Source organism: Gopherus flavomarginatus, chromosome 9, assembly GCF_025201925.1.
Source record: "Gopherus flavomarginatus isolate rGopFla2 chromosome 9, rGopFla2.mat.asm, whole genome shotgun sequence".
Taxonomy (NCBI): domain Eukaryota; kingdom Metazoa; phylum Chordata; order Testudines; family Testudinidae; genus Gopherus; species Gopherus flavomarginatus.
Window position 1 is genome coordinate 76,836,269 of NC_066625.1, and position 18,781 is coordinate 76,855,049.

The 18,781-nt window shown below is 41.7% G+C and overlaps 1 protein-coding gene across 2 annotated transcripts in view; it reads left to right on the forward strand.

Annotated features, from left to right (window-relative positions):
• Positions 1–18,472, forward strand: part of MTHFS (methenyltetrahydrofolate synthetase) — a 78,735-nt gene extending 60,263 nt beyond the window's left edge. For both annotated transcript variants that reach the window (XM_050967837.1, XM_050967836.1), the window contains one exon: positions 18,050–18,472. In XM_050967837.1, coding sequence (XP_050823794.1) covers positions 18,050–18,273 — 224 coding nt within the window. In that variant the 3' untranslated portion in view covers positions 18,274–18,472. The remainder of the gene's footprint in view (positions 1–18,049) is intronic.
• Positions 18,473–18,781: the final 309 nt, after the last annotated feature.

Sequence of the window (18,781 nt, forward strand, 5' to 3'; positions counted from 1 at the left end):
AGAAAACAATATAAGAGGAAAATAGTATAACTGAAAGCAAGTAAATGTCTTGTATGTCACTTCAGACACACTAGTTGTTCAATAGCTATACATGAAAATATGATGGTAACTTATAGAACTGTGTTAAGCATTTTGAAATAAGACACATTGCATACAATAGTCTGGGGGTTACTGAGACAGATGGAAAGAAAATGTGTTCTGAATGTCAGATAAATGGATATGTTGGAAGCAATGATGTTAAATATTACTGCATAGTGGGAAAACAGAATGCTCCAAACAAGATTTTAAAGTAATTGAGGGTGTTAATAGATTGTCTGCTCTTTGGGGAGACTTGATTAAAATTTACAGTATAATATATGTCAAGGGATAGATTATAATTTGAAATTTCTTTAGAATGGTCATAAAAAGAAAAGCTGAGACAATGGCATGAAACCAAATTGAAAATTGAGGCTTAGCTCTTAATGTAATTTATTTTTTAATGAAATGATTTAAAGTTTGGATTGAACTTCTGCTTGAAGACAATGAGCCATAGTATTGTGTTGCATAGGAAGAATCAGTTCAGTTCTAGTGGGTCGTTTGGTGAAGAGATGATTCTTCCTCTCTTGTAACATAGGAATTGCCATTCTAGATAAGGTCAGTGTTGCATCTTGTTCAGTATCCTGTTTCTGGTAGTGTCTAATGTCAGATACTTCAGTGAAAGGTGTGAGAAACCCCTGAGTGTATAGCTATGTAATAATGTGTCCATATTTTCTCTTTCTCGTCATTATTATAAGAATCTAATCCTTTTTGGAATTGTGCCAAGCTTTTTGCTTTAATATTGCCTGGTGGCAATGAGTTCCACAGGTTAATTATGTGTAATGTAAAAATATATTTTCTTGTATCCATTTTAAATTTGCTACCTTTCAATTTAATCAACTGGCCTATTGTCCTTGTATTATGAGAGGGTAACTATGACCACCTGATCTACCTTCTATATAATATTAATTGTTCTTTTAAAGCTCTATCATATCACCTTATTTTTTTTTCCTCTCTAAACTAAACCATCTCAGTCGTTCCAGTCTCTTTTCATAAATCTTTTCTGGACCTCTGAGATTTCTTCCCACTGGTCGCTGAACCCCTTCTATTTCTGCTGTCTCCTTTTAAAGAGAGGGTGACCAGAATGGAATCCAGTATCTGAGGCGAAGGTATATGTAATATGATTTATGTAATGGCAGTATAATATTTTCAGTATTTCCTTTATTTCTTTATACACCCTAATGTTTGCTTTTTGACTGCTTCTGCCCATTGAGAAGTCCATATGGATGCCTATACCTTTTTCCTGAGTTGTTACAAAATCTACCCTCCATATTCTTTAGGTCCATAAAATACATCACAGAGAACCATACATTTTTTCTTATAAAATATGTCTGCATTGTAACTGGGAGTGAGCCTCCCAGCCTGGGTAGACAGACTTGCACTAGCTTGGCTTGAGCTTTCCTAATAGGTAAGGCTGGAATAATACCTGTAGCCAAAACAGTACAGGTTTGAGACCCAGCCATGATAGCAGCCATGTCCTACTGGCCTTCTTTTATTTTCCATCCTTTGGCTGAGAGATGGGTGGCTTCCACCAACTCCTAATATGACATTCGACCAGCTGGCTCTTGGACTGAGGACATGAGTCATACAGAATTGCCTGCTCTTGATCTTGGCTTCTACACTAGCTTCTAGCACAGGGGTGGGCAAACTTTTTGACCTGAGGACCACATCTGGGTATGGAAATTGTATGGCGGGCCATGGATGCTCACAAAATTGGGGATTGGGGTGTGGGAGGGGGTAAGGACTCCGGCTGGGGACGCGGGCTCTGGGGTGGAGCTAGAAATGAGGAGTTCAGGGTGTGGGAGGAGGCTCTGGGCTGGAGCAGGAGGTTAAGGTGCGGGCTCTGGGGTGGGGCTGTTGATGAGGGGTTGGGGGTATAGGAGGGTGCTCCCTGGTTGGGACCGAGGGGTTTGGAGGGTGGGAGGAGGATCAGGGTAGGGGGCGGGAGTCAGAGTGCAGGAGGGGGTAGGGGTGCAGGTTCCAGGTGGCGCTTACCTCAAGCAGCTCTTTGAAGCAGCGGCATGTCCCTCCTGCAGCTCCTATGTGGAGGTGTGGCCAGCCATTCTGCACACTGCCCTGTCTGCAGGTGCCGCCCCTTCATCTCCCATTGACCGCAGTTCCTGACCAATCGGAGCTGTGGAGGCAGCAGTTGGGGCCCCCTGGCTGACCTATGTATAGGAGCTGGAGGGGGGACATACTGCTGTTTCCAGGAGCCTTGCGGAACAGGGAAAGCCCCTGATCCCCCTCCCAGCTGGAACACCGGAGTAGGGAAAGCCCTGGACTTGGCTCCACAGCAGGAGCTCAAGGCCAGATTAAAACATCGAAGGGCCAGATGCATCCCCTGGGCCATAGTTTGCCCACCCCTGTTCTAGCAGCTGCCTGAGCCTGTTTAGTAACAATCAGCACCCGCTCCTGGATTTTTATGTGCACTTTTAGTTGTGCCCTTAGCTGTTCTTGGGACTTCAGTATCATACGTGTTTCTGAGCACATTTCCCTTACCACTGCTGCTCTCTCTTTCTTTGGAATGTAATAAATAAATGAACTGCGATAGTACAAAAGCAGGTGGATTTCACTGGCATCATTTTGTAATGTTTTAAACTTCTTTACTCTGAACTTCTTTTGTGTAGCCTGTAGAACATGAACAAAATATGGCTTAATTCTAACCACACATCTAACCAACAGCATGCTGCTGAAGTTCTAAAAGCCTTTGGAATATTAAAGCTGTTCGCTTTTGTAAAGTTCATTAACTCTTTTTAAAAGGTTTCTGTTCCTTTTAATCCCACTTTAAGTGTTGTATCACTGTTCTCCTTGCATAAAATGTCCTTGTTAATCTCTCTCACTCAGGAAAACAACTGAAAAGATTACTTCTTCTGTAATTAATTGAAGTGTAAAGGAAAGTGGAAATGGCATAGTAAAAGGTTGTAAATTCACTGCAAGTGGCTCTGAAGTGTTTTGTCTCGAAGAGGGCTAATTTTATTACAATGTGAACAATAACACTGTTATTTTCTTGGTACTGTCTCCTAGATACAGAAGTCTTTCAAAAGCAAATAACAAGTTGTTCTGGGTTATGGCCAGAGACCTACATCAGAGTTTTAAGAGAAAAATTTGGACATGCGAGTATTACTTTCTACCTCCATGAGACTAATTTAAAGAGCGATTATATCTTCATCGCTTTATTCTTACAGATGATTTTTGTTCATGACTTTTGGAGTAAATGTAGAGCTGGATTGGCAGGGTTGGAGCCTGTACCCCTTTCTTTGTCCACAGAGTAGAGATGGTATGGGCAATAGGAGTGGCTATGTCTCCATGCTGCCCAAGAGTGTGCTTCAGCCTGGTCTTGGATGGACCATCTCTAGGGAGAGAAGATCTCCCTCCTTGGCCCATTTAATCTTTGTCCTCATTGCTGAGACGACTAGCAGTGGACCAGTTTGTTATACAGTTAACTCCTAGCACCTCCTCATCATGTACACTGGGAAGTACCTTGGAGCCTGGAGAAGGAGAACTCCTTAGCGCCAGAATGCGGGATGATTCTCCTGCTGCTTCATAATGTGAGTAAGGATATAACTCAGCGGGAGCACCACATTCTGGTTCAACAATTCCAGCTTGTGCTGACTAATTATTTTGAGTATTTGTGATGTGAGGACTACACCCATCAAGCCAGCACTTTTGTGCTCTGAAGTGATGCAATGATTTTCCTTTACCAGCAGGTGTCAGGATTCTACAGATTTAGTAGCTTGAGCTAGTGTCATATTTGCTGTCTCCTATAATTAAAATCTTGTTTAGGATTGGAGTCACACACAAGGGAGAGCAAATGTTCCAACCCAATGTCTTAAAAAAAAAAATGAGCAATCACAGAGTGGGTGCTGGGATTCCAGGTGTGGTCATTTTTATAAAGCCGATCGTCTGTACAAGGTTTGTGTGTAAGTAATCAGCCATTCTCAGTCATTGTGATGATAAAACGTGTCTGACACAGATGGCAGTGGTGCAGTGTCCTGCTGACTACATGCACAATAAACCCTGCCAGATAAACATTCCTAACCTTTTTATCCTGTGGACTAACTCTTTATGGGAGTTATGTTTATGCATCAAAGAAGAAATTAATGGCTTACATCTTAATGGTTTATATTTCACAGGCAATTTAGTTGCTCCAGCAATGGAGTAGAAATATTGATAGTAACACTGCATAATCTTAAAAAACAAAAAAAAAACAAAAAAAAAAACCAACAAATTCCCAAACTATTTGTCATATTTTGATTTAGTCATTTTTATTGATTGTATCGTTATTATCTGTACACTTTAAAGAGAAGCAGAATAATAAGGTTTGAAAATGTCATTACACTGAGGTCTTGTCCCCACATACAGCACTGCAGAGGTGCAGCGGCAGTGCTTAATGAAGATGCTATCTATGCCGACAGGAGAGCTTCTCCCATAAGCGTAGGTACTCCACCTCCCCAACAGACGGTAGCTATGTCAACAGAAAACCTCCTATCTACATAGCACTGTCTATACCAGGAGTTCGGTCGGTATAACTGTATCGCTCGGGGTGTGGATTTTTCACACCTCTGAGTGTGACGTAGTAGTACAGAAAAAGAAGTTTGCAGTGTAGACCAAGCCTAAAATCCTCATATTTTTCTAATGTTTTACAAGTGTAAGATCCATTTGGGCATGAACACTTCAAATGTCAGTGCTGTTGCAAGTTTCTTTAAAGCAGAAGCTTTGTGACCTAGCATTTGCTGATCCAACAAAAGGTATCAACATGTTGCAAAGTTGCTCTTGCACAGATTTGTCCTCCTCCTTTTGGCTCCTTAGCAGGTGCTCTGTATTTTGCTGTCTTAACTTTGCATTTGGACCCAGGTGCAACCCCTTAGTGCCAGAAAGCTTTCACTATCTGTGTTTTCCCAGTCAAGTTATTCTAGCCTCTTTGCTCAGAATTACGGGAGCAAATAACTCACTTATCAAGGAAATAAATATTAAAGCAGATAACCAGAAGGTTTCTAAGCAATGATTTTTTATTTTGGACTCACAGAACCAGAAAGTATTTTAAATGGCTTTAAGTGAGGAATGTGGCTTACGTGCTTTGCTTATATAATGTACTTTATGAAAATACTTCAAAGAACCATTCCAATTAAATGGCATTTCTCCTAGCAAATTCTGAAAAGGGAACGTACTAAACTTTTAAACCTGAGCTGACATATAGCTTAAACCACAAGTGAAAGGCAGCATGTGATGGTTTCAGTCTGATCCCTACTATAGTCTTATTCATATTGTGAAACCAGCTACAGTTTTGGCTCAAGTCTTAAAATGATACCACCAGAGGCCCTGATTGTAAATGAAAGGATATTTATTGGTGAAGCTAGTAGGAATGTCTGTGCAGTATGGACACGTACTCCATATCTGGCTCCAGCCAGTGCTGTAAGCCTTTCCCATTCTTGGGCACAAAATTTACAAGAATGTATATTTTAAAAAAGAGAATACAAATAAACATTCTCATTCTGTTTTTATCTCAGCATATTGGAATAGAAGCTGAGCAAAGGGCATTTTTAGTGTATTTTTACAACTTTACTAATGAAAGAATTTCTGCCACTCATCTGTTTTACACCTGTATGACTGATGGGGATCATGTAGTTTCTCAGGGAGAGGTGTAAATATTTTATTAAGCCGTAGTTCAGCAGGAATTGTGAAGTGTGAATTGTGAAGACTAATGTTTCGTGCTGACACAAAACACTGACATGAATGAGTAGATGGATAAATGCTGAGTTGCTCAATACCTGTTTGTAGAGTCCGCTGATGATTCTGTTTTCTGAAAAATATTTTATTGAAGTAATAACACAAAATATTTAACTTACTCTGAGTGATTGTATTGGATGGATATACTTTTGGGGGATCTTAATGTATAAAGGGACAGTATTCCACTGGGATTTTTCTGAGTGAATGATATTGCATAGAGCAGTGTTTCTCAAACTGGGGCTGCTGCTTGTGTAGGGAAAGCCTGCCCGTGGTTCGCAGCTCCAGGCCAATGGGAGCCACTGGAAGCAGCAGCCAGTATGTCCCTCAGCCCGTGTCGCTTCCAGCAGCTCCCATTGGCCAGTGGAAGCTGCGATCGGCTGAACCTGTGGACGGGGCAGGTAAACAAACTGGCCTGGCCCATCAGGGGCTTTCCCTACACAAGTGGCATCCCAAGTTTGGGAAACACTGGCATAGAGAATATGTCAACATAGGTCACCAACACCTCTTGTGGACATGCACAAGGCACTGCCTGCAGTGTAACCAGTGTGATTCCACTGCTGGGGGCAGGGGCTCCAAGAGAGCACCTCTTTTGAGCTACAGAGCCCAGCTCTGTCAGAACTCCCTGTGCACTGGGGACTTGACAGTGAGGTGGGCCGAGGAAGCAGCTGTAGCAAGGACTGGACCTGCTGTGATGTGAATTCACTGGCCATCCCTTCTGCAGGAGGAGTGGTGCACAGGCATCACAGAGGCTGTTCTGGCCTTGAGGTCTGGAGCAGTATTTACGAAGCAGCAGAATCATCCTGCGCTGTGGTGGTAAGGAGTTCTTCTCCAGGCTCCAAAGAACTCCTCAGCATACAGTGCAGTGATGTGGGCTTTTGTGCTGGAGGAAGGGTCTGGACTGGAGTGCTTAAGGAAGAATTATGGCTGTAGCCCTTTAAAACTCAGGATGCTGATTAACATTGTAAATAAATCCAAGTGCCAATAAACTGATCAAGAGAATACAAGCCTGAGCAGTGTGCCCAATTGCTGGGATTCACATGGAGAGTAGAGGGAGGAATAAGTTATCTGGTACTTTCTACTCTGATAGGGCCCAGTTCAGCAAAGCGTTTGAGTATGTACTTAAGTCCTAATAAAGTCAATGGGACTTAAGCATGTGCTTTAGGACCTGTTCCACAGCCCATTGACTTCAGTGGTCTTTGGAAGGAGGCCCTTACTCAGTAGGGATGGTTTACTGAATTGAGGTTTCACTATCTAGTATAAGGTTGCCAACTGTCCCTTTATTATAAGGGACATCCCTCATTTAAATAAAAAGCTGTCCATCCTAAAAATCAGTATGGCATGCCTTTTATCCCATATTTCAACCACGGTTGTAGTACTGTCATACTGGTCCAGTGTGTTGCTCCAGCATCTGAAATCCAGCAAGGAGAAGCACTTCACTTTGCAAAGTGCCGCTGATTGGCAACTTGACCTGGTGCCCCAAGTCACGCCACCACTCAAATTTGGTCTACCATCCCTCTGTCTCTGGACCACTGCTGCAAGTTACCCCTCCCACTGAAATCTGAAACCGTGTCCCTGAAGGTTGCAGGTGTAGCTTCCTCCACTCCACACCCCACCGCTTCTTTAAGCAGCAGGCAGAGACCAGCAACTGCAGCCTCCAACTCCGCTCCTGGTACTTGCCTGAGGTCCTAGGTTCTCTGTGGCACCCAACACTGGCAAGAGAGAACCCCTAGGAAGGACTGGGGAGGAGACGGGACACACCCCTAGAGGCTCAAGCGAAGACTGGCAGAGACTACGTATTTTTGAAATACAGTGGTGGCAACCCTAATCTAGCAGTTTGTTTTGAATTGATACCCTTTACTGCCGTGTGTTTGAATAAATGGTAGGTCTCTCTCTTGGAACCTCATTCCAAAGAAACAACCGGACACCAATAATTAGAATAATTAGCGTGATTATTAATAAACAAAATAAATGCTGCCAAGGTGCCTGGAATACTGCATTGTTAAACATTCACTGCAGATCGCACATCTGGAGGGAAAGGCAATTAAATAGTCACCATTTAAATTTAGCTGTGGTAGTTGATTTTTTTCAAATAAAACCAGATCTGAAGGTTAGTCCCATAATACAAATGTGTTTGAGGTTGTAAGGGAACTATGGCAGTGAGAACTATAGAAATGTCTATATGAAGAGCGGCTTAACCCCCCACCCCAGCAAATACCTAAAATGGCAGAAAAAGAACCAATGATATTTCTTACGTAGGTAACTTGTGTCTCTCGTGTAGTTCATTATGTCAGCACAGCAAAGTGGAGACAGTGTGGAGCTATGTGGATTTACCTCAGCTGAGGTTCTGGCCCTTTGTGCTTTAGCTTACTATTTCCAGAGAGGTGTGACTTTTTTGCTGAGCGACTGGTACTGATTTTCAAGGGCTTGATTGTGTGAGCTAACGTGAGTTATTAGATATGAATTTTCTTTCTGTTCAGGGGATTCTTTCTGCTTTTTAGCAGACTGGCTGGGGGAGTCAAAATACATAATTGCTGATGTTTGTGTAATCACTTGCATTATTGGTAAATGTCAGCATAATTGGTTCTGGATGAATAACTTTTTTTCAAATGACTTATTAATTGCAGCAGAGGGCAATGTTTTTGTCTCCTTTCTCATTAGAGCAGGGCAGATTGATAAGAACAATACATCTCCCATTGTTAAATGTATATGCTACAGGACATGGGTCCCAGACACAATGACGGGAAAGTGCAGCATAGCTATCGGTTTCCCACATTCAGGGTCCTTCAAGTTTGCTTTCAGTACTGATTGCTTTAACTGTTTTTATTTCCTCCCTACCATTTAGCCAGAAGATCAGGCAGAGGGTTGTCTCTGAAACTGAGCCCTACAATTCTGGGACCATGTTCCAGCTCAGGATTGTGGGCTTGTTCCTGTTGATCTCGACATGCTCAGGATTGGGCCCTGTCGTAGGCAGGTTTCTCATTTACACCTGTCATCTCAGATAGTGCAACCTCTGCAATGACCCAAGACTCTGCTTTTGAATTCAAAGATTTCCACAAAAGCTCAGGATTTTTCTAAAATTTAGAGCTGAAGTATTAGCATTATTAACAACTGCAGCAGCTGTGCTGGCCCCATCCAGATCATGCAGGGAAAAGGCCCCTCAGCCTAGCATCACTTCTACTTATCAAATTATTTATTTATTTATTTATTTATTTAGATATAACATTATTATCTATTTATTTATCATCTGTGTTGTGGTAGCACCTAACAGCCCCACTTGTGGACCTGGGCACCATTGTGCTAGCTGTTGTACAAACACAGAACAAAAAGACAGTCCCTGCCCTAAAGACCTTACATTTAAAAAGGAATGCCCATACAAAAGCTCCAAGCACCCGGACCATAATTAAAGTTGCAATAACCACCCAGAAGCAGTAATACTAATATATAAATAAACTTCATTAATCAAAGGTAGCAATGTACCTCAGTCAACAGAAGTACAAACACTCCAGAAAAGCCTCTCGCCTTCCTCCAGTAATGCCCAAGAACATACCTTGGTCCTTCTCCCAAAACCCCACCAAACAATGATGGGAAAGTGCAGCATAGCTATAGGCGGAGCTAGGAAAATTTATACCAAAGTTAGTCTGGGGCTAAGCTAGCATGGGAAAAGCACAGCACTGGAGATAAGTGAGTCTCGGAGCCAATGAAACTTCCAAATAAATGTCAGTCAACTTTGTGTGTGAATGAGGAATGATGTTAAGTGATAACCACGAATGTGCTCTAATTGGCTCAGAAAGAACTACCCCACTATTAAAAGGCACTCCTGGATTACTCGCATCATTAGTACCCATGGCTGGATCCTCCAATCCATAACAAATCATCTAAACTTCATCCCCTGGATGTCAATACAAATGATGTCTTGGGTCAGGTGTTCAAAAGAGCCCTGCTTCCATTTAGGCACCAAAATAAGTAGCCAGGTTTTAAAAGATAGATTTTAAAGAGTTCAGCATCTTGTCTGTAAGAGCCATAGTGAAAGCTACTAAGTACTGCTGGAAATCTGACTCCGTGTCTAGTGACTCTGTAGCACTTTGTGTATTTCCCACCTCCATCCATTTGTCACAACTGAGGATGCTGTTCAATGGGTTTATCTTGGGTGAAATTTTGAATGGCACGTTGGTGATTTAGGAGGCTACATCTCATTTTCAAAAGTGATTTAGACAGTTTGGAGCCAAAGTTTCATTGAAAGTTAATGGGCTCCTAAATGATTAGGTAGTTTTTGAAAATGAGTCTTGGAATGGGATTTTCAAAAGTGCCTAAGCAAGGTAAGGTGCCTAACTCCAATGAACTTTTAATGGCACTTCTGAAAGTGCAGTCATAGTCCCCTAAGTCACTTAGTCTCAGATCCTCAAAGATATTTCCTGACTCCCATTGAATATCTTAGGATCTGGGCCTTACATGTTTTTGAAAATTTTACCCATGTTTAAATGAATCTTGTGCTAAAATTTAGAGAGATTATTTTTAGAAGGAAATAAAGAATTTCAGTATGTGATGAGGTGCATAAATCCTTTGCAAGCATTTAGCTTTTAGTATTATAACTTTCCCAAGCTAAGCAAGCCCTCTCTCCAGCTGCTGGTACCCGTTTCTGTGCTTTGTATGCCACCAGGGTGGATATCTTTAATGTTGAAGGCAATTGAGTGTGTTAACTTTTGTGTCTATGCAATCAGAATAGAACTGTAGGCAGCAAGCAGCTAGAGCTTTTCCCTGTTTGAAAAGTGAAGCTTTAACAAAAAAAAATAAAATGTAGATATTTTTATTTCTGTGATCTGTCACCCAGCTGAGCTGCATAACTCTGAGATCAGAGAAACTTTTCATTCCCTGATGTTGGATACGTTTTGAAAAGCAGTCAGCATTGAGTGGTGTTGAAAAGGCAGGTGCATATACTCTTCTCTTGTTGCTTATGGTGTCCATTCTATGGAGAGAGAATATCTTTTTCAGGAGGATGGCTTAAACACAAAAGTAAATGATGCCCTCTGGGCTCGATTCTCCATTGATTTGCAATCATTCACAACTATGAAAGTGGGTGGCAAATGCTACCAAATCAACGTGTGATCTAGGGATTGAAAGCACTGTATAACAAATAAATATTACACAAGCCACAAGGCCCTCTGTGCGGTTACAAGAATTAGGGCTGTCAATTAATTGCAGTTAACTCATGCTATTAACTCAAAAAAATTAATCTCGATTAAAAAAATTAATTGCAATTAATCACACCGTTAAACAATAGAATACCAATTGAAATTTATTAAATATAGTGAAACCCTGCTATAACATGGCCCTTGGGGTCCAAAAAAATCCCATCGCGCTAAATGCGGGGTCGCGGTATAGTGGGGTTTCAAATCAGTCAGGTGGTCCCCAAAGCGGTGCATTAAGGTGCACTGCCTAGTGTCCCTGGTGCCTAGTGCCCAGCAGGGGAGATGAGCTGTGGCCCTCCGCCTGCTGGGGACAGAGAACTCCGGGGCTGTGGGCGCCAGTGCTCTCTGTCCCCGGCAGGTGCAGGGCCGCAGCTTCCCTCCCGTTTCAAGAGGAGCCGCAGCTCCCGCCTGCCTGGAACAGAGAACTCCAGGGCTGCAGGTGCCAGTGCTCTCTCTCCCCAGCAGGTGCGGGGCTGCAGCTTCTCTCTCCTGCCATGGTGTTGGGGACCATTGGTACAGTATCATACTGTATTATACTGTACCTTAAAGGGAGCTAACCTGCGATTGTGTTGTGGCGGGGCGCATTATGGCGGGATTTGACTGTATATTGGATGTTTTTCTATGTTTTCACATATATTGTATTCTGTGTTGTAACTGAAATCAAACTGTATATTTTTTATTATAAATATTTTCACTGTAAAATGATAAAAGAAATAGTATTTTTCCATTCACATCATAAGTACTGTAGTGCAATCTCTTTGCCATGAAAGTGCAATTTACAAATGTAGATTTTTTTTGTTGTTGTTGTTACATAAATGCACGCAAAAACAAAACAGTGTAAAACTTCAGAGCCTACAAGTCCACTGAGTCCTACTTCTTGTTCAGCCAATTGCTAAGAGAAACAAGTGTGTTTATTTTTACAGGAGATAATGCTGCCCTCTTCTTATTTATGTCACAAGAAAGTGCGAACAGGCATTTGCATGGCACTTTTGTAGCTGGCATTGCAAGGTATTTACGTGCCAGATATGGTAAACATTCGTAGGCCCCTTCATGCTTCGGCCATCATTCCAGAGGACGTGCTTTCATGCTGATGACACTCGTTTAAAAAAAAAATGTGTTAATTAAATTTATGACTGAACTCCTTGGGGGACAATTGTATATCCCCTGCTCTGTTTTACCCACATTCTTCTGTATATTTCATGTTATAGCAATCTCCAGTGATGACCTAGTACATATTGTTCGTTTTAAGAACACTTTCACTGCAGATTTGACAAAACACAAAGAAGGTACCAATGTGAGATTTCTAAAGGTAGCTACAGCACTCAACCCAAGGTTTAAGAATCTGAAGTGCCTTCCAAAATCTGAGAGGGATGAGGTGTGGATCATGCTTTCAGACGTCTTAAAAGAGCGACACCCCAGTGTGGAAACTACACAACCTGAACAACCAAAAAAGAAAATCAACCTTCTGGTGGTGGCATCTGTGAAGCCTATTTAATGTTTGTAAGGTATAAAGTCCTTGAAAGGAAGTTGCTATATCAGTACAATGTATTATTGTATAAGTAGGCCATGAATATGGCAGATTATATATTTTATATATAATTTTATTATTAAATGTTCTCATATCTTGTGACATATGAGGCAACCCAGTGTTTCCTCCTCCGTATGTCTAATACCATGTTTCTTGCTTCCTCGTAGTCTGTTTCTATGACAGCAACAACTTTCTCAAGGGTGTTCTCATATGTCATCTGTTGTCCTCCTCTTTTCCCTCTTCCTCTTAGTGGTATCCAGTCAATGTTTTGTCTAGGAATACAGTTTTTTGACATCAGTACAACATGGCCAAACTGCTTTATCCTTCTTTCTCGGATCATTGTGACTATAGTCTGTTGGCCAGTCCTTTGTAACACATCAGCATTACAGTAGAACTTCAGAATTACAAACACCAGAGTTATGAACTACCAATCAACTACACACCTCATTTGGAACTGGAAGTACACCATCAGGCAGCAGCAGAGACCCAAATAAATAAATCAAATACAATACAGTACTTTGTTAAACATAAACTACTAAAAAAATAAAGGGAGAGCAACATTGTTCTTCATAGTAAAGTTTCAAAGCTGCATTAAATCAATGTTCAGTTGTAAACATTTGAAAGAACAACCATAATGTTTTGTTCAGAGTCACAAACACTGTTAGAGTTATGAACAACCTCTATTCCCGTGCTGTTTGTAACTGAGGTTCTGCTGTAGTTACTTTATCCCACCAGCTGACACCAAGTATTCTCCACTAGCATCTCTTTGCCAAGTAACAATGTGAGGATCATAGTAACACAGTATATCTTTATCTTGGTTCTTGTATGAATTTTCTTATTTTTCCAAATACTGGCCAGTTTTGAAAAACTCCACTTGCTTTTCCAATTCTTGCTTTCACTTCCTTATGGAGATGGCCATCAGCACTGCTTGTGCTTCCAAGATATCCAGACTTGTTAACTCTGCTGTATTCTTCACTCTCAATCACATATGCACCATAATTGCTGATTCCTCTTTCAAAGATCATGACGTTCATTTTCTTTTCAGTGATTTTTAATCCTACTGTGGCAGCCTCATATTTGACACTGATAATGGTCTTTTTCTGTGGACGTTGCAGAGAAGGAGGAAAAAAGTCTATATGGAAAGGCAAATGAATGGGGCATGCAGCTGTTCTCTCCTTTCCAGTTTAAACTGCGCTTAGGTTTTGAAAGATAACAAAAATAAATCATTGTTTACATAGTACAGCCCAAATCCCCACCCTGTCCCTCAGTGGACGTGGACCCATCTGTGTGTGGAGGAAAAGGGAAATAGGATGCAAGGGTCCGTACTGGGTGGAGCATGGTTCTATGGGGGTAGGAGGGGCTAGCATGTCCATGAGTGGCAGGCCTGTCCTTGGGTGGCAGGCCTGGAGGTGGCACTATTACCGCAAGTATCCTATGTATGGGGGCAAACGTTCTGGGGGTGAGAGGGACTTTCCCTCCCCAACCTTGTACTATCCTGTTGAGGCCCTGTTCAGTGCAGATGGTGGTCTTATGCATCTTCATTCCTGGCACCCCTGTGTGAATTATTATATGGTTGCACCTCTGATCCTTCTCTGATGGAGCTCTCTAGCACTCAGCCAAATTACAGAGATTGGGATCTGGGGGCAGGATTTGGGGCTAAATGCTACCTGAACTGACTTTAGTTTCCTTTCAGGGTAGCACCTATGGCATGTCATCTTTCTACTGAAATCCTGTTTGGTATTTCATTTTAATCTTGTGCTGCATGAATTGTTTTGAAATCAGATAGTACATTGTGAGTCAGGGCAAAGAAATTCTACAGCACTCTGGCATCTGGAAAAGTGTGAGGGTGCCTATTACAATATTTACAGCATCATTTTTCATATTGAAGATTTGCACAAGCTTGTTTGAGTTACTCAGCATAAAATCAATGATTGCAGAGGGGCACACTCATTAGAACAGATTCTAGTTCTCTAGAGATCCCAGAAAAAAACCCAACACTTTCTTAAACTAATACATCTAAATTCATTGAAGTGTGGCTTGTGCCATCAGTGAAGTGATACAGAAAATGTATTTCTTCCCAGCATCATCCTGCCAATTCCCTCTTTCCACAGCACTCACATTCGCTTGCCTTCTTCCTGCTTGCAATATACAGATAAAGTAAAATGAAAGTGGCTGTGTAAAATGCACCTTCTTACTCTGGAGATTTTCCCCTTGCATATATTAATATCTGCTGACTTTAGTGACTAAAAAGTTTTTACTGCTCTTTATCCTATGAGCTCAACACAGCTGAGAGAGAGTGTGCTTAAGGCTATTCCTTGTGCATCATCAGCAGAATTGTTTTTTAAGTTCCAGTCGCAGGGCCAGTCATTTATACTCACGCAGTCCCAATGAAAGGCAGGAGTTTCCAGAGGCATAATTTGAAGGGAATGGGGCTGTACAGGGGTAACTCAGGGGAGAATTTGACTTTTATTACTGATGACAATGCTAAAGGAGGAAAGAGATTACTTGACTCTTAGGGTATGTATACACTGCAGTTAGACACCTGCAGCTGGCCTGTGCCTGCTGACTCAAGTTCACAGGGCTCAGGCTCACGGGGCTGTTTAATTATGATGTAGACACTTGGTTTACAGCCCAGGCTCTGCGACCGTCCCAGCTCAGATCCTAGAGCCTGGGCTACAGCCCGAGCCCAGTCATCTACACTACCATTAAACAGCTCCTTAGCCTGAGCCCCGCTAGCCCAAGTCCTCTGGCATGGTCCAGACACAGGTTTTTAATTGCCATGTAGATGTACCCCTAGATCCCAGACTGAGTTTGCAGGCTTGCCAGCAAATGTATCTTTTGACTTGTAAACTGAGCACGTGATCGCCAGTGGCTGAGACACCATAAACGTGGAACCTCATGATGCTGTTTTTACAGGGTCACTTTTTAAGGTACAGCTGCATTTTAAGACCTCCTGTCCAGCTCTTCTGTTTTCCTATTTTACTCGTATTTGCCATTTGTCTCCCCTTTTAAATCAAAATGTTCAGACCTCTACAGTGTTCTCACTTCCCCTTTTATTTCAGGTAGGAGGGAACCAGTAAACATTTCACAGCCCTCCTATTGGCCAATTCCCTGCTGTTCTTCCCTGGGCTTTTTTGAAAGCAAGTTGACTAAACTGGCTCAAGCCATATTTGTGAGATACAGCTTCCACTATCTCACTTTGCATTTTTTTATATTCTGATTAGTCAGAAGGGTAGAATGGATGGATATTCACACCGGTAATTCTTCTTTCAGTAATGATGAGCAGTGCAAGGAAATCTGACAGTCTGCTCTGTATGTGCAAGTGAGTTGGTCTGAGTGTATTTTTAACTTACTTTCCAGAGTTTAGTACTTGTACATCGGGTGCCATCAGGTGGATACCCTGGAAACATCCCTACTCAGCTGTAGCATTTCCAGTGTAACCTTCCCTACACTGCTTTGTGTGTTGAGCCTCATCCCTGACTCATAGTGCATTATCTGTCAACTAGGTGTCCCGTTTTGATCTTGGTTTGTGATGAGAACAATGCAGTTCAAGATGGTGGCAGATGCTAGTCTGCAGTTAGGGCAAGCTGTAAAAATACCTGGAACAAGTACAGTAACCAAGTAACTTTAATAAAACACCACTGCTGAAACACCATTTTTGGGATGCAAATAAGGAACAGTAAACAGGATGTTAATGAATGCCCTATCCAGATTCTTTCAGTTCAGCTGTGTTTTCTAGGCTTCGCCATATATTTCTGTCTTCCTCATTTTAATCTTTTTTTCTGCCACAGTGGCATCGGACAGAACACTGTTTCCTTACACTGTGAAACAATAAGTGTGATGCTAATGGTTCCAAAGAGTGGCATTAGCTTAGCCAGGGTTATTTGTTCAGAAGATACCTTTGCGGGACTTTTCATACTCCCAGGACAAGCAGTGGTGCTCAACATGTTGTCTGCCTCTAAACTTGGCAGCAGTTCAGCATTGTCTGTTTCCTTTTTCTGCCTGGCAGACATGTGAATCATCTGCCAAAACAAGGTGGGCAGAAGACTCTAAATTCTAGTTACCCTACTGGTTTGACCCCAGACCACATCAGTCTCCAGAGTATTACTAATGCTGGAAAAAATGGTTAATCTGATCCTGAATGTACTGTGCTTTTTTTTCTAGTCTGATTGGGTGGATCACCTGTAAAGGTTTTACCATTTATACATTAGAACACACATCTGTTTAGGAGAATGACTTCTTAGCCAACAGCAGTTTGGTTTATCTCCTATCCAAGCTAACTGGTAACCCACTTGAGATTAGAAGCTCAGTCATGAAAGTATAAACTCTCCCCTCTCATGGGAAAAACATGTAGAGAAAAAAGCTCTTATAGAATTTCAAGAGGCTGATCTTCTGGGGTTTCAGAAGACTAATGCCCTCACTAGGGAGGAATGTGACCATCAAGAGGGGCAAGGGCCTGGCCTTGAAACCCTCAGGCTCTGGGGAATTCAGTACCAAAGCTGACAGATCCTGATGCAACCACAAGAAGAGTCAACACCTTTGTGCTGCTGCCTGGAGCCCCTAGCAGCTGTTCATTGTTGCCCATCCAAATGCCTCTCAGGAAGGGAGAGGCCAAAGAGAGGAATTAATACTGCTTACAGTAGCATTGCGTCCTATGTACATTTCTGCTTGCAGATCCTTTGAACTTTGGGGAACATGCCATACAGAGTGGCTGCTCCATGGTGGTGCCCACACAAACTCAGATACCCTTGGGGAGGGTGAGGAAGCATGCATCCATTTCCACACCTCAGCCCCTCTTTGGCCTTTGCTCCCCACCACAGAACGGGGACCTATAGCGTATAAGCCAAAGTTTATGAATCAAGGAGACTGGGCGTAAGAGGGACCTGGTTGTAGACTGAGCCATGGGAGTGACAGCAATGGCTCAAGCAAGATTATTACTAGTACCAGTGTTTTTCCCCCCAACCCAAAAACTGAGTAATCATTTAAAAAACCCTGACCTAGCTAACAAGAGCATACACTGTGTCCTAGATATAAGGTAGCAAGTTTGTCACAGTGGCCTATGTTTAGAACATACCACATCCCAGTTGCTTGGTTTATGGGAAGCCAGGGGGTGGTTCAATTACAGGAAATTCTACCACTGTGTTAAGAAGTTTCCTCCCTCTATATCTTTTTTCTTTTAATTTCTTTTTCTTCATTTTGTGGCTGGTACTATGGGTTGCTTTTCTGCTTCTTCCCACACTTACTAGGTTTGTTTGAAGATGGGTGTTTTTTTCCCTTCAGGCTTTTCATAGGCCTAATTATTTTGCTGCTGATCTAATAGTCACTGGATAAAGTGACTATGTAAAGTTACAGATTTAATATTCAAGGTATTTTTCATCTGTGCAAGAAAAAGGAGGCATTTAGCAAAATATAAAACCAGCATTTTAACTTGATGTTGGCAGATATGTGTAAATATTTAAGCCATAAGGAAATCCACAGCACTGGTTTGTTAATCCACTAATCTTTATTTCATTTGATGTATTTTTTCCAACAGGAGGCCTTGACCTCATCCTCATGCCAGGCCTTGGGTTTGATAAAAGCGGCAACAGATTGGGAAGAGGGAAAGGATACTATGATACCTTCCTTGAACGATGCATGCATCATCCCAAAGGAAAACCTTACACGATTGCCTTGGCTTTCAAGGAACAGATCTGTGACTCAGTGCCAGTGGCAGAAAATGATATCCAAATAGATGAAATCCTTTATGAAGGTAGCTAAAAGCATCTGGATACTGCCGACTACAAACTGACCAACGAAAGACTTCATATGAAGGCACAAACTTGTAATACTCATACATTATTTTTGTAGCAATAAAATACACTATTTTTAACAACAACAAAAAAAGTCATGTTAATAAAGACTGCAATCAATAGAAACAAGAAAGGGTGACTATTAAAATAAAGATAATTTAATCTGATCATGTTTCTGTTTGTTGAATTACCCAATATTTAAGATGGCTGTTTTATTGCCCTGTTTTAAAATTGAGCTCAGTTACTAATGAGATTTCATGATCCAATCTGAAAGCAACTATTTACTGGAAGTAAAGTTTCAAATATGGCCATAGTACTTAATTATGCACAACCATCAACAAAACATTAGTACTCAAGGAATCACCACGTAAGCCACACACTAACATGATCACAAAGAGGTGAATAGAAAAAGCCTTTGATTGTAAAATCAATTTAGGTTACATACTTGGTGGTTAAACCATTCTCTAATTATAGAA